This window comes from Salvia splendens, chromosome 2 (genome assembly GCF_004379255.2).
Source record: "Salvia splendens isolate huo1 chromosome 2, SspV2, whole genome shotgun sequence".
Taxonomy (NCBI): domain Eukaryota; kingdom Viridiplantae; phylum Streptophyta; class Magnoliopsida; order Lamiales; family Lamiaceae; genus Salvia; species Salvia splendens.
Window position 1 is genome coordinate 11,696,254 of NC_056033.1, and position 13,787 is coordinate 11,710,040.

The 13,787-nt window shown below is 42.4% G+C and overlaps 2 protein-coding genes across 2 annotated transcripts; one reads left to right on the forward strand and one right to left on the reverse strand.

Annotated features, from left to right (window-relative positions):
- On the forward strand, positions 1-5,485 carry LOC121764097 (histone H3.2-like). The gene is made up of 2 exons (XM_042160175.1): positions 1-337; positions 5,326-5,485. Exons 1-2 carry the CDS (start codon positions 1-3, stop codon positions 5,415-5,417), a joined length of 429 nt encoding a protein of 142 aa, XP_042016109.1. The 3' UTR covers positions 5,418-5,485.
- A 2,957-nt stretch (positions 5,486-8,442) lies between these two features.
- On the reverse strand, positions 8,443-11,799 carry LOC121761048 (squalene monooxygenase SE1-like). Its single transcript, XM_042156636.1, has 8 exons — positions 11,487-11,799; positions 10,666-10,777; positions 10,356-10,530; positions 9,917-10,085; positions 9,593-9,811; positions 9,231-9,506; positions 8,867-9,145; positions 8,443-8,773 (listed from the first exon to the last, which is right to left on the reverse strand). The coding sequence occupies exons 1-8, from the start codon at positions 11,571-11,573 to the stop codon at positions 8,669-8,671; spliced, it is 1,422 nt and encodes a 473-aa protein (XP_042012570.1). The 5' UTR covers positions 11,574-11,799; the 3' UTR covers positions 8,443-8,668.
- Between the last annotated feature and the right edge of the window lie 1,988 nt (positions 11,800-13,787).

Genomic DNA, 13,787 nt, shown 5'->3' on the forward strand with positions numbered 1-13,787 from the left:
ATGGCTCGCACAAAACAAACCGCCCGCAAATCTACTGGTGGAAAGGCGCCGCGTAAGCAACTGGCGATCAAAGCCGCTAGAAAATCAGCTCCGGCCACCGGCGGAGTGAAGAAGCCCCACTGCTTCCGCCCTGGCACAGTCGCTCTACGTGAGATCCGCAAGTATCAGAAATCTACCGAGCTGTTGATCCGCAAACTTCCGTTCCAGAGACTTGTTCGCGAGATAGCGCAGGATTTCAAAACTGATCTGAGGTTCCAGAGCTCTGCCGTTAAGGCGCTTCAGGAAGCAGCCGAGGCTTACCTCGTCGGATTGTTTGAGGATACTGTAGGAAAAAAACGTGTGAAATTTCAAAAGGCTAGGCCTTTGGCTTTTCATATGGTGTAACCTCCAAATGTATTATGAGATCCCTAATGCCAAGACCTCTCATATGGTCACTCCTAGCCTATATAAGGCATGGATTTGTAGATGGAAGTAAGACCAAAAACATGCATTCTCACTTCTCTCTCTAGTTATCTACATCATAGTGTGCATCTTAGGAGCATTGTCTAACTCGATTCTCGGAACTCCATCAAGTTCGCCGGTACCTAGCGGGTTTGAGGTGCTTCTACACGCTAGGAGGAAGTCGTTTTATCTTTGGGGGCAATACGCCATTCCGTGAGCACTAGCCGGGGCGTAATTTGTCTTGCGGAAAGAGGGCTTTCCTCGACTCGACTTATAAATTTGGTTTGCTTTATTTTCATTGTAATTTTCATTCCTCTTTTTGTTGCAAAGTTTCCTTTCGATTGTAATAGTTAGAGTACCGCCTGTACAAGGCTTGAGAATTTCTTCCCATTATTTCTAACAATCGCAAGACAAATTAGTGTACTCTTCTAAGACGGGATTATACTAATTGAAGTTGGAGTAAACATGAGTTCCAAAGCTGGAATGAAGAAACGAACAGTACCAATGTTCATGGGCTACGAAATGGTTAATTCCTTGAGATCTACTCTCTTGAGAATTGTGTTTATCGTTTGTCATTTGACAAGCAAGACCAATTTAGATTTGGTAGTAGTAATTGGGATATGGGTTGTTGAATATACCAATGCACATATGGTTCGATATAATTGTGTACTTATTGTTGGAGACGATATTGTGCAAATTATTTGAACGTGTTGTTATAAACAACAATGATCACGAGGTGGTCGCAATGGTCTCCGACGTGAACCATGGTAACAATCCAAATGAATGGTTTGTTGATACGGGTGCCACATATCTTGTGTGCTCCGAGAGAAGCGTTTTTTTTACCTACAAATCTGTTGGAGGTAGAAAAGTATGTATGGGAAACCAAGCCTCTTATAAAGTGGTTGGTGTGGGTAATGTGTTCCTAAAATTAGGATCTGGAAAAGTTCTTACCCTTAAGGATGTACTGCATGTCCCAGACATCCGAAACAATTTGGTGTCAGGCTCACTTCTAGTAAATCGTGGATTTTCACTAGAATTTGAGTGTGAAAAGGTTTTATTGACCAAGTATGGAAAGTTCATAGGTGAAGGCCACCTAGTGAATGGACTTTTTGAGCTGAATGTTACAGTCATTCACCGTGGAAAAGGAATAAGCATTAAGGAAGATGACACGTTCTCTTATTTGCTTGAGAGCTCTGATTTATGGCATAATAGATTGGGACATGTAAATCTAAATGCTATAAAAAGACTAGTAAATTTTAATTTACTAAAAGTAGATAAGTTTAACTCACAAGAAAGATGTGAAGTGTGTGTTGAAGCTAAAATGGCTAAACTGCCGTTCCATTCGGTAGAGCGAAGCACAAAACCTCTTGAATTGATCCATACAGACGTATGTGATTTAAAATTTGTGCAAACAAGAGGTGGTAAAAAGTACTTCATCACATTTATAGATGATTGCACAAGGTATTGTTACCTTTACTTATTAAAAAGTAAAGATGAGGCAATTGAAGCGTTTAAAGACTTCAAAAATGAAGCTAAAAATCAACTTAATTGTCGAATTAAGTGTGTTCGAAGTGATAGAGGTGGTGAGTATGTAGCTCCGTTTGCAGAATTATGTCATGCAAGTGGTATAATTCACCAAACCATAGCTCCATATTCTTCTCAATCAAATGGTGTTGCTGAACGCAAAAATCGAACACTTAAAGAGATGATGAATGCTCTGTTGATTAATTCTGGTTTATCCCAGAACATGTGGGGGGAGGCTGTGTTAACAGCGAATCATATCCTGAACAAAATTCCACTAAAAAATAGGGATGTGACTCCTTATGAGTTGTGGAAAGGGAAGAAACCTTCGTATTCGTACCTCAAAGTGTGGGGGTGTTTAGCGAAGGAAGAAGTACCACCTCCGAAACAAGTTGCAATAGGCCCTAAAACAGTCGATTGCATCTTTATTGGCCATGCACTTAATAGTAGTGCCTATCGTTTCCTAGTCCATAGATCAGCTGTGCCTCGCGTGGCTGAAGGAACAACGATTGAGTCAAGGAATGCTATATTCTTTGATAATGTTTACCCTTGCAAGAGGCAAGAGGATCGTTCTAGTGAAAGAATGATGGATGAATCCACTAGTTCTAATCCTCCAAAAAGGACGGGGTCAAGTCTTGAGGATGTTGAACCAAGACGTGGTAAAAGAGTTAAAGTTGCTAAAACATTTGGTCCCGACTTCATAACTTTTATGTTGGATGACGAACCAAAGTCATTGGCGGAAGCTCTGTCTGGCCCAGACGCAGCGTGGTGGCAAGAAGCTATCAATAGTGAAATTGAATCCATCATGAGAAATAACACTTGGGTGTTAGTAGACTTGCCTGAAGGCTGTAAGGCTTTAGGGTGCAAGTGGATTCTGAAAAGGAAATATAAGCCCGATGGTACTATAGATAAGTACAAAGCTCGCCTAGTTGTCCAAGGCTTTAAGCAGAAAGAAGGGCATGACTTTTTTTATATCTATTCACCTGTTACGAGAATCACTTCCATTCGGGTGCTTCTAGCGATTTCTGCTTTGCACAATCTTGAGATTCACCAAATGGATGTGAAAACTGCATTTCTGAATGGTGATCTGGAAGAAGAAATATATATGGAACAACCCGAAGGGTTTGTTGTGCCTGGGCAAGAGCGTAAAGTATGCAAACTGGTAAAGTCATTATATGGGTTGAAACAAGCACCATTACAATGGCATTTAAAATTTGACAACGTGATGTTGTCAAATGGATTCACTATCAATGAGTGCGATAAGTGTGTTTACATTAAGAATACAGATAACGGTTTTGTTATTGTGTGTCTTTATGTAGAAGATATGTTGATTACGGGCAGCAATAGTGTCATTATCAACGAAACCAAAAATATGTTGAAGAGAAATTTCGACATGAAAGATATGGGTTTAGCTGATGTGATTCTCGGAATCAAAATTAAAAGGAATCATGAGGGAATTGCTCTGATACAATCTCATTATATTGAGAAAGTGCTAAAGAAATTTCACTCGTTCGATTGTGAGCCAGCTAAGACTCCATTGGAACCCAACGTGCATTTGAGTAAGCACACGGGTGAGCCTATAGCTCAAGAAGAATATGCAAAGATCATAGGGAGTTTGATGTTTATCACAAACTGCACCCTACCAGATCTTGCGTGTACGGTGAATAAGCTGAGCTGATTTACGAGCAACCCAAGCAAGGAACATTGGAAAGCTCTGCGTAGGGTTTTGAGATACTTGAAGTATACTCTTAACTTTGAGCTGCAGTACACAAGATATCCCCAAGTACTTGAAGGGTACTGTGATGCAAATTGGATCTCTGATTCAAAAGACTCGTTCTCGACGAGTGGTTATGTGTTCACTGTGGGGGGTGGTGCTGTTTCGTGGAAGTCGACGAAACAAACGTGTATAGCTCGATCCACCATGGAATCTGAGTTTATCGCATTGGATAAAGCAGGGGAAGAAGCCGAGTGGCTCAGAAATTTCCTAGAATGTATTCCATGTTGGAAGAAGCCAGTGCCGACAGTAGTGATATACTGTGATAGCCAAGCAGCTATAGGGAGAGCACATAGTGGCTTATACAACGGTAAGTCTCGACATATTCGTCGGCGACATAATACCGTCAGACAATTGATCACTAGTGGTGTTATCACAGTTGACTATGTAAGGTTAGTTGATAACTTAGCGGATCCGTTAACAAAAGGTTTAAACCGTGATCAAATGCATAAATTGCTAAAAGGAATGGGACTGAAAACCACATCTTAAAAGATGATTATAGTGGTAACCCAACCATATGATTGGAGATCCCATGGGCTTGGTTCAATGGGAAAACGAAGCTATATGAATCTAGTTGTAACACTCGGAAGATTTTTAATCTTCGCCCATTCTTTAGAAAGCATTGGATGTTGTAACCTGCATGTGGTAAGAGGCTAAGTTTTTACTTTTAATGATTCTTAGAAACCTCGAGGAGGTGGGTATTGCAGGATACCTGAAAAAGAATCACCTATGTAAGTGAAGAAGTGTGGGCCGCTTCAACATATGAATCACTTATGAATCCAAAGTGGTGTTCCATGGCCAGTAAAGGACACAAACGTGAGAACTGATGAGTTTGTAAATAATATTGTGTCAATATTATTGTCTCGGTATACACCAAGGAGGAATGGTTCAAGGCATCACGTCCACCAGGCCACCGGTATGCCCGATAGTGTTGACTATGGAAAGTTCAAAGCCCCAAGCTACTATTCCAAATGCAATATTGTTTCTCGAGAATTGAGCATAGAGTATGCATACATGCATTTGTGTCTGGTTTGGTTTGAGCTTACCGCTCTAACCAATGTGGGGGATTGTAGGAAAAAAACGTGTGAAATTTCAAAAGGCTAGGCCTTTGGCTTATCATATGGTGTAACCTCCAAATACATTATGAGATCCCTAATGCCAAGACCTCTCATATGGTCACTCCTAGCCTATATAAGGCATGGATTTGTAGATGGAAGTAAGACCAAAAACATGCATTCTCACTTCACTCTCTAGTTATCTACATCATAGTGTGCATCTTAGGAGCATTGTCAAGCTCGATTCTCGGAACTCCATCAAGTTCACCGGTGCCTAGCGGGTTTGAGGTGCTTCTACACGCTAGGAGGAAGTCGTTTTATCTTTGGGGGCAATACGCCATTCCGTGAGCACTAGCCGGGGCGTAATTTGTCTTGATGAAAGAGGGCTTTCCTCGACTCGACTTATAAATTTGGTTTGCTTTATTTCCATTGTAATTTTCATTCCTCTTTTTGTTGCAAAGTTTCCTTTCGATTGTAATAGTTAGAGTACCGCTTGTACACGGCTTGGGAATTTCTTCCCATTATTTCTAACAGATACAAATCTATGCGCCATCCATGGAAAGAGAGTGACTATTATGCCTAAAGATATCCAGCTGGCCAGGAGAATTAGGGGTGAGAGGGCGTAGTTCTGAGTTTGACGTTGGGCTGGGAAATAGCGGTAAGTATTAGGTGATCCTTATCGGGGAAATAGGTGGTTGCTAGTTAGAGGTCCCCAATCCGAACCGAACCGGACAACCGGCCCGGAACCGTCACCGGCGGTTCCGAACCGGAACCGGAACCGTCGGCGGCGGTTCGAACCGGCACCGGAACCGCCGGTTCCGCCGGGCAGGTTCCGGTTCCATTTTTTTGCTAACCGTAACCGGCGGTTCGGAACCGCCGATTTTGCCGGAACCGCCGGTTCGGCGGTTCCCGGCACAATTTCAGGCCTACTCCTAGCCTTTTCAGAAACCGGGCCCGTGGCCGCCGGATTTGACCGAAACCATGGGCGGAAACCGCCGGTTGAGTGTTATAATTTCTTGCCCTTGGATTTACATAAACGGTGAAACTCTAATTTGTATATTATCCTCTAAAATATTGATGCAATTTATTTACCGGAAGAATAATGGAAAATAGAAAATGAATAGTGTAAATATTTAAAGAGAATTACCCTTACTTAATATAGTGGATACTTAATTTTCTTTTTTTAATGTATCTCATTCAAAATTTCATATTTTAGAAATGAAAATACCATTTCTTTTATTTCATGCTATTCTATTTCTCCCTCCGTTTCACTATAGTTGAGTCATTTTTCTATTTCTAAAAGTTTCTTCATAGTTGAGGTATTTCTATATATGGTAACTTTTTTCTCTTTCTTCATTTATTCTCTCTACTTTATTCACTTTATACTTTATTCTCTCTACCTTTTCCTCTCTTACTTTTTTAACTATTTATTTAACACACCCAACATCCCTTTCTTAGACTCCGTGCCCAAAAGTTCCGCCTCAACTGTAGTGAAACGGAGGAAGTACTATATATTTATTTAATTTGCCGTGCGTAGAGCTTTTTTTTATTTTTATTTTTTTTATCACACATCCTTTAGGGCATCCACTATAGGGGCGGTGCGCCGGCCGCCCCTAATCTGCCGCCGCCCCGTCGATCTATAGTGCATGGAGCGTCCGCCTCGAGGCGGACGCCATTTTTGGGGCGGAAGGCCCTCCGACGATAAGGGTGCAAGAACGCGCTAGTCACGCCTCGCAGTGCCTATAGGCGCGCCGACCTATAGTGCTCCGGCCGCCCCTAGATTTTTTTTTATAATTATTTTTGAAAATTGTATTATAAATACCACTCCTCCACCACCCATTTTACACCCTTTTCAAACACTCTCTATTAAATCACTCTCTACACTTTCACTCTAAAAAAATGCACGGTGAAGACGACGAATCACCCGACACTGACGAATCGGGATATGGCAACTATCCTTCCCAGCCATGGGGTTGGAGTCAAACTCCCCCTCCGTGAGGATCGAGTCCAACTCCTCCTCCATCTCAGCCATGGAGGTCGAGTCCCACGCCCCAACCTTTTCAGAGGAATTTGAGCCGCTCGGCGTTTGGAGATTACAGACCCAACCTGGACGCGTTTAACCATCCGCGGCTGGAGACCCCTTTCCATTCCAGCCAATCTCCTTTCACCGATGCAGATCGAGACGCACTGGAGACGATGATGGGTCATCTAAGTCCAGGCTTACCGGATACGCCGGCAGCACACGTGGATACGCCCGTTCCGACGAGAGTCGGCGGGTCTGGTGGGGCGGGTGGAAGCAGTGGCGGCGGGGGCGTCGGCAGCCGCGGTGGCAGCGGCGCCGGTAGTGGCGGTGGCGGCTCGGGCAGCGGCGCGGGTAGCGACGTCGGCAGCGGCGGTGGCGGTGAGGGCAGCAGCGCCGGCAGCCGGCAGGCCACGCACTACACCGAAGCGGAGTCCATTGCTGTGGCGCGGGCGTGGGATGCCGTCACATCGGACCCCATAGTGAGCACCGATCAGACCGAGGGGAGCTTTTGGAAGCACGTCCTGTTGGCATACAACGAGTTCAAACCTCGAGGTACCAAAACCGCGTGACGGGGAACAGCTCCGCAAAAAGTGGTCTAGAATTCTGCATGTCAACAAGCGGTTCGCGGGCATATACGAGAACAACCTGCTCAGTGCTGAGAGTGGCCGAAGCGAAACCGACTTGAAGGCGCTGTCTATGACCCAATTCAACACGGAAGGCTGGCCGAAGTTCACCATGTGGGAGGAGTATCTTGTTCTCGAGCATTGTCTGAAATTCAAGTCCATCTGTGCGCAAGAGCGGGCAGGAGCTCCTGGGGCGAAGCGTACTAGACACACCATAGCCGGGGACTACAGCAGCGGCAGCGGCTCGCAATCATTCGACCTCAACGACGAGCAAACCAAAAAGCCCTCCGCTACACACTCTAGGCGCCCACGCCCTCCGGGACAACATGCATCTATCCGAAGCGCTAGAGTGGCTGGAAGTTCCTCCCGCATATCGCCGGCCGCGTCTGGATTGCGCATCCCGCAACCCGCCCCTATACCGCAACCCATGGCCCCTGGTCCCCACGAGGTCTTGAGGAAGAACCTAGATGTGCAGTTGATGAAACAACTGCAGGAAAACTGCCGTTTCTACGAGACCGCAACCGACCCGGTCATCAAGGGTATATGCTGGAAACTCATAAGTCGGATCCAGACCCGGCTAGGCTTGTCTGATGAGGATTTGGCAGGGGCGGCCGGCGGCAGCGGGGGAGGTGGCGGAGAAGAGGAGGAGGAATCCGACTCCGCCACCGAGTAGACGGTGGCGGCGTTTTTATTTATATTATTTTTAAATGTTCGTTATATAATTTTACCGTTTCCAATACAACGAATATTCAGTCCCTATTACCTCGTTTTCTAATTATTTACATTCCGATAATTTTAATTATAATTGATTTAAAATAAACGGAAAAAATAATAAAATGAAAAGTGGCTAAAAATTTTGGAGCTATTGGAAGTGTCCACTTTATAGCTGCAGACACTTTTTTTTATGAGCGCGGACAAATAAACTGGGGCTGTGGACAAAAAAGAGGCGAGACTATTGGAATTGTCCGCCTTATAGTGGATGCTGTTATGAAACTTTATGCCACATTTGATAGTATACTCCTATTTTGTGGCATCGTGGAAGATACCAAACAATTTTATTCCTAATACGAGTAATAATACAAACTGATACGGAACTTTAATCCTAGTAGTTTTGTGGTTTATGTGATTGACAGTACCCACAGCTATATTACTACTATTAACAAACCATTTTTCTTTCCAATTAACAGTGAAAGAAGAAAATAATGAATATGATAGTTTGGTAGTTGATGATCTAATCAACAGGGGTTGATCTGTAGTATGCTGGCACAGTAGCAGGGAAGAACATTTGTCGAACGCCTTCTGCTTTAATAATCGGGAAAATTATTCCAGATGCTGCCTGTAAGTTGGAAAAAAACTGAATCTTTAGCATACACAAGACAATGCAATGATTTGAAAATTTTGAGATACTATATAGGATCAAGTTACTGACCGAAAGCAATCTGGCTCCCAACCCAACCTTGGTAGGCGAAGGGTATGGAAGTAGCAATCGACCAACACCATAGACAGCCACCGCGAAGAAGTGGAGAAAGAGGCTCAAAGGGCGCGGGTTTAAACCAGAAAGTAAGGAGACAGGACCAGTTGAGAAAATGCCTCCAAGGCTCAGGTAATCAAAACAAGCCTCACGCATTTCCTTCCTTGCTGGATCAGATGAAGCACAGAAAACTTTGTAGAGCGCTCCAGCCAATGTGTTGATGGTAGATGACACTGGCTGCATCAGATTAACACATCATATCTCTTTATCATGCTTCAACTCGCTTTCAATACATATAAGTTCACATGAATGTTCAGCTTACCTTTCTGAGGGTGTAGAAGGATTCAAGATATTGGCAGAGTGTGGATCCATCACGCAAATTGTCAATTGGCCTAAGAAGATTGCGTAGGAGAACAATATCGGATAGGGCCACCGTCATTCCTCCACCAGTTAAAGGGTGGCGCATGTTGAATGCATCTCCCAACAAAAGCGCACCAGGGGTGGGACGAGGATTTGCTGGCATGCTTCTGTTTGGCATGGTCCGTATGTTCCCTTTCTCAATAGCAGCAATAAATGAATCATGCAGCTGAGAAGGAACCTGTAGAAACATTGATTTAAGTAAGCTTATACGAGTAGTATGAAGGAATGAAGAAGTTTTTAGTCTTTGAGAGAGCACTCAAACACCTGAGGAGCCACCACAGTTTTCAGATAGTGTGCCATTTCACCATTGGAAATGGATGGAACCTTTTGCCCAGGAACATCGACCAAGCATCGTACCTCTGTGCTGCTAATGGGATAAAACAGAATAGGCGAAGGATCCCCAAGTACAACATGTCCATGATTAGCATGTGGGAGATCACAGTTTTCCAAGATCAGACCGACAAAACACGAGGGGTTCTCCACCTGTCCGCATAGAGAGGATTCATGTTGGGAAACTTTTAGACATGAGAAAAGCAACATACAAGTTGTAGGGCGTGGAGTTTATTCATATGCTGGTGTCTTATTCACCTGAGGAGAACAGAGAGAACGCCTCAGGTTTGAAAAACATCCATCACAAACAATGGTAAGAGGCGCATAAGTAGTGATCTCTTCGCCTTTCTTGGTCTTGTATTGCACACCTCTAATAGTTCCATCTTCTTCAAGCAACGACGTCACTGTGCCTTGTTCAAGAGTTACACTGCATCAGAAATATATAGTTAAAATCTTTTACTGATGTACTAGTATTTTAAAATTACAAGGGGTTTTGATATTTGACTCTTCGGTAGATATCCATCTGTTCAATCTTGCATCTCCTTCAAATTTTAAAATCGACAATTGATGAAGTTTAAAAGTCATTCATTAAAGTGCAACTAAGTCTGGCAACTCAACATAGTCGAATTCACACATCCATATTAATCTAATAGGAGTTTTTATTATCATTAAATAAAGAAGTTGTATGAAATTATACTTTGGAAGTGTTGCAGCCTTTTCTCTCATCCTCTGGATATAACGGCCATTGTGGAAGCTTCTCCCGGAGACATCGGCGCCAAAGCTCTCTAAAGGGTAAGGTAACTTGGTGTCTTTACCGTCCTTGTAAAGGGCATATCCAAAAACTTGTTGAGCATCGATATCTTGCACACAATCTGCAGTTAAGTATTAGTACCGGTTTAACGAGCACACCATGCTTTTCTGGCAGCTAGCAATTTTGGACCGAACTCTAATAGTCCGATATAGATATTATGGCAACAATAAATATGGAGTTAATGAAACTGCTGTACCTTCAAGGCCTAACTCAATCAATTTCAAATAACCACCCGGCTGGAGAAGTTCGCCAACGATGCGATCTGGCTCGGTCAAGTCTCTTTCGACGACATGAACTCGACGTCCATCCTGCAATTATAGTAGTGGAAAGATGTTAATGATAGACCAGAGTAAAATAACAAAGTTTCTTTGGAGATTTAATTAATCGCTGACTAAAGTGGCTTAAGTCATTTCACTTTTTCAAGAACTATCACTTGTTCACATGTGAATTTTATAGATCTACTGCTGGAGTAGGTGGATGTCATGATTTTCCGAATAATACAACTAATAGCATATCTCCAAAATCAACAGTGAACACATAAATATTTGGAGTAAATTCCTCGGGCATAATCTAAAAAATTGGAAAAAGGCCAATTAGTAATAGTTAATTTTAGGAATATAATGTTGAATTCTTCATCTAGCAACTGAAATTTGTAGGAGGCCGGACTATCCTGCTTAAAAATCATGTAGTCGCCGTCTATATCAATCATTATTTTCTTAGTTTCCTTGCACTCCATTTATTGCCAAATTCAGACTCATTATACGAAAAAACTCTATCCAAATAAGATAGGAAATGATTTGAATTGTCAGCTCCAGCCTAATATAAAAAAGTGAAAGCAATTATTAATGTTTATGCGCAGACTCTACAGACGTAGCCTGAATAATATCATACAGATGCAATAGTTTCAATAAGGCTTGATGAAATTTAGTGAAAGTAAGTAAGATTATACAAAAGTTTGGATGGTGAACAAAATAAGAAGCATCATATAATTGTGAAGAAATTAAAATACTCCCCTACCTTGCCGAGGGTATAAGCCAGCGCCGCCCCCGCAACACCAGCACCGACAATGATAATGTCCGGGTCGCCGCCGCTCTCCTGCCGCATTCGCACGGAAACAGCAGCGGAAGTCTTAATGCATTCATATTTTCCGGCAGCCTTGGAGTTGGAGCCTACATCCCGCCTTATCTTCCGGCGCAAGTTGTAGAGCAAAGCGAATCCGAACAAAGAAGCGGCGAACCATCCAAAAATATACTGACCTCTATCATCACCATTGTTAACGATAAAAGCGCCACGAATTTCTTCCTTTTTTAGTGTTTTTTAACTTGGTTTCTGCGTGTGAGATTTTGGAGATGTTAAGAAATGGTGCCCCTATAAATAGGAAACAAGTGAATTGGCTCCAAAGCAGCACGGAAAGCGTGACTTAATTAATTTTAATATAATAAATATACTGTATTATTTTTCGAAGTTTCTTTTTTTTCAGTTAAGAAATTATTTAATACGGTTGCGCTACCGTCGTTAGTGTTAGTTGCGCTCATTTAATTTAAAACCGACTCATAACCATCCATGGTGATTGGATGAGTTACGTGGCAGAAAATTACTGGCGCCACGTGGATTTTTTATTTGGCAAGATTGAGATTTCTCTTCTTTTCTATTTTTAGGTGGAAACTCATACTCTTCTCTCTCATAATAGATGACTTACTTAAAAAATAATACATAATTTTAAGAAATATTATTTTATATTATGAGTGCAAAGAGAAAATAGTACATTTATATTAACCTGAGATAGAGTTTTTTCTAATAAAAGAATTATAATATTTTTTATGAGACAAACTTAAAAAAGAAAGTGTGACGTCTATTATGGAACGGACGAGTACTATAATTTCTTTTGACAAACTCAAATAAAATGTTACTGTTATTTAGCAGTATTTTGTTGGATGAATTAATAAGATGGCCTTCAATTAAATGACTCCAATTTTTTTCTTCTTCAAGATATATGCATGTATCAAAATTTCAGGGAACTCAAATAAAATGTTATTGTTATTTAGCAGTATTTTGTTGGATGAATTAATAAGATGGCCTTCAATTAAATGACTCCAATTTTTTTCTTCTTCAAGATATATGCATGTATCAAAAAAGGGGTGCACTATGGTGACAATATAATTTAAATGACAATCAAGGCAAGCAATCTGCGATACATAGACAAACAATTTGCGATACGAAATAAGAGTACTATGGCGACATCATAGTTAAAATGACAATCTAGACAATCTGCGATACATAGGCAAACAACTCAACATATGGTTCCAAACTATCTATGATATGAAAGCCAAGATAATCAAACAATTTACGATGTATAGGCAAGCAAGCCTGTCACATTCCATAAAAAAAGAGCGTTTTATTGTGTTTGTTTTACAATTATTTTGATTGGCATCCACTCTAATTCTATGCATATACAAACTGCGTTTTGTTATTAATACTGGTATATACTCCAATTATCGACGTGTTTTGAATGAGTTGTTGAGTTGTTTGCTAGTATAGTACTGTTACTTGGCTAATCATTATACTCCCTCCGTCCCCGAATAAGAGTCGCTAATTTCCTTTTTGGGATGTCCCCCAATAAGAGTCACTCTACCCACTTACCATTTTTGGACATCAAAATCACCCTTAATGTTTAACAAATTTACTGAGAATGCCATTATTTACACTTAAAAAAGAAAGAAAATGCAAACCCATTAGGGTTTGCAGTCAACCCCTCATTCTCGATTAATCTCACTCACTCTCGACTCTCTCTCTCACGGTCGGCCCTCTCTCTCATGAATCCTCTCCCCCTCCGCCTCAATCAGTCTCCCCCTTCGCCTCCCTCCGACGCGATGGACACCGTCATGCCTGAAACACCGCCGGACTGGGTAGATTACGACGCAAGTTGTCGTCGGTCCGTGGTTCACGGTGTTCCACCGTTCATATGCGACGACGGGGCTGAAGGGCCGACACCTCCCGATCCGGTCCTTTACGGATCTGAAACTGAAGCTCCGTCCGAGGGATTCTACGGTTCTGAAACCCTAGATCCGTCCCTATTAGAAGTCGGATATGAAACCAAAGCGCCGGTTAAGGGTTTCGACGGATCTGAAACTCAGCCTCCGTCCGAGGGCTTCTACATTTCTGACAGTCTATCTCCGTCCCCATTAACCTCCGGCTCTGAAACCGAAGATCCGGATAAGGGTTTCGATGGATCTAAAACTCAGCCTCCGGCCGAGGGCTTCTACGTTTCTGACACTCTATCTCCGTCCCCATTAACCTCCGGCTCTGAAACCGAAGATC

Bases quoted from the DNA above. Each gene is read 5' to 3' on its own strand.
- LOC121764097 (XM_042160175.1), top strand. From the start codon at position 1: ATGGCTCGCACAAAACAAACCGCCCGCAAATCTACTGGTGGAAAGGCG. The intron at 338-5,325 runs GTGTGAAATTTC...TATTTCTAACAG, and splicing joins GGATACTGTAGGAAAAAAAC to ATACAAATCTATGCGCCATC.
- LOC121761048 (XM_042156636.1), bottom strand. From the start codon at position 11,573: ATGCGGCAGGAGAGCGGCGGCGACCCGGACATTATCATTGTCGGTGCT. The intron at 10,778-11,486 runs GTAGGGGAGTAT...CTATAATTGCAG, and splicing joins TGGCTTATACCCTCGGCAAG to GATGGACGTCGAGTTCATGT. The intron at 9,812-9,916 runs GTGAATAAGACA...CTATGCGGACAG, and splicing joins GTTCTCTCTGTTCTCCTCAG to GTGGAGAACCCCTCGTGTTT.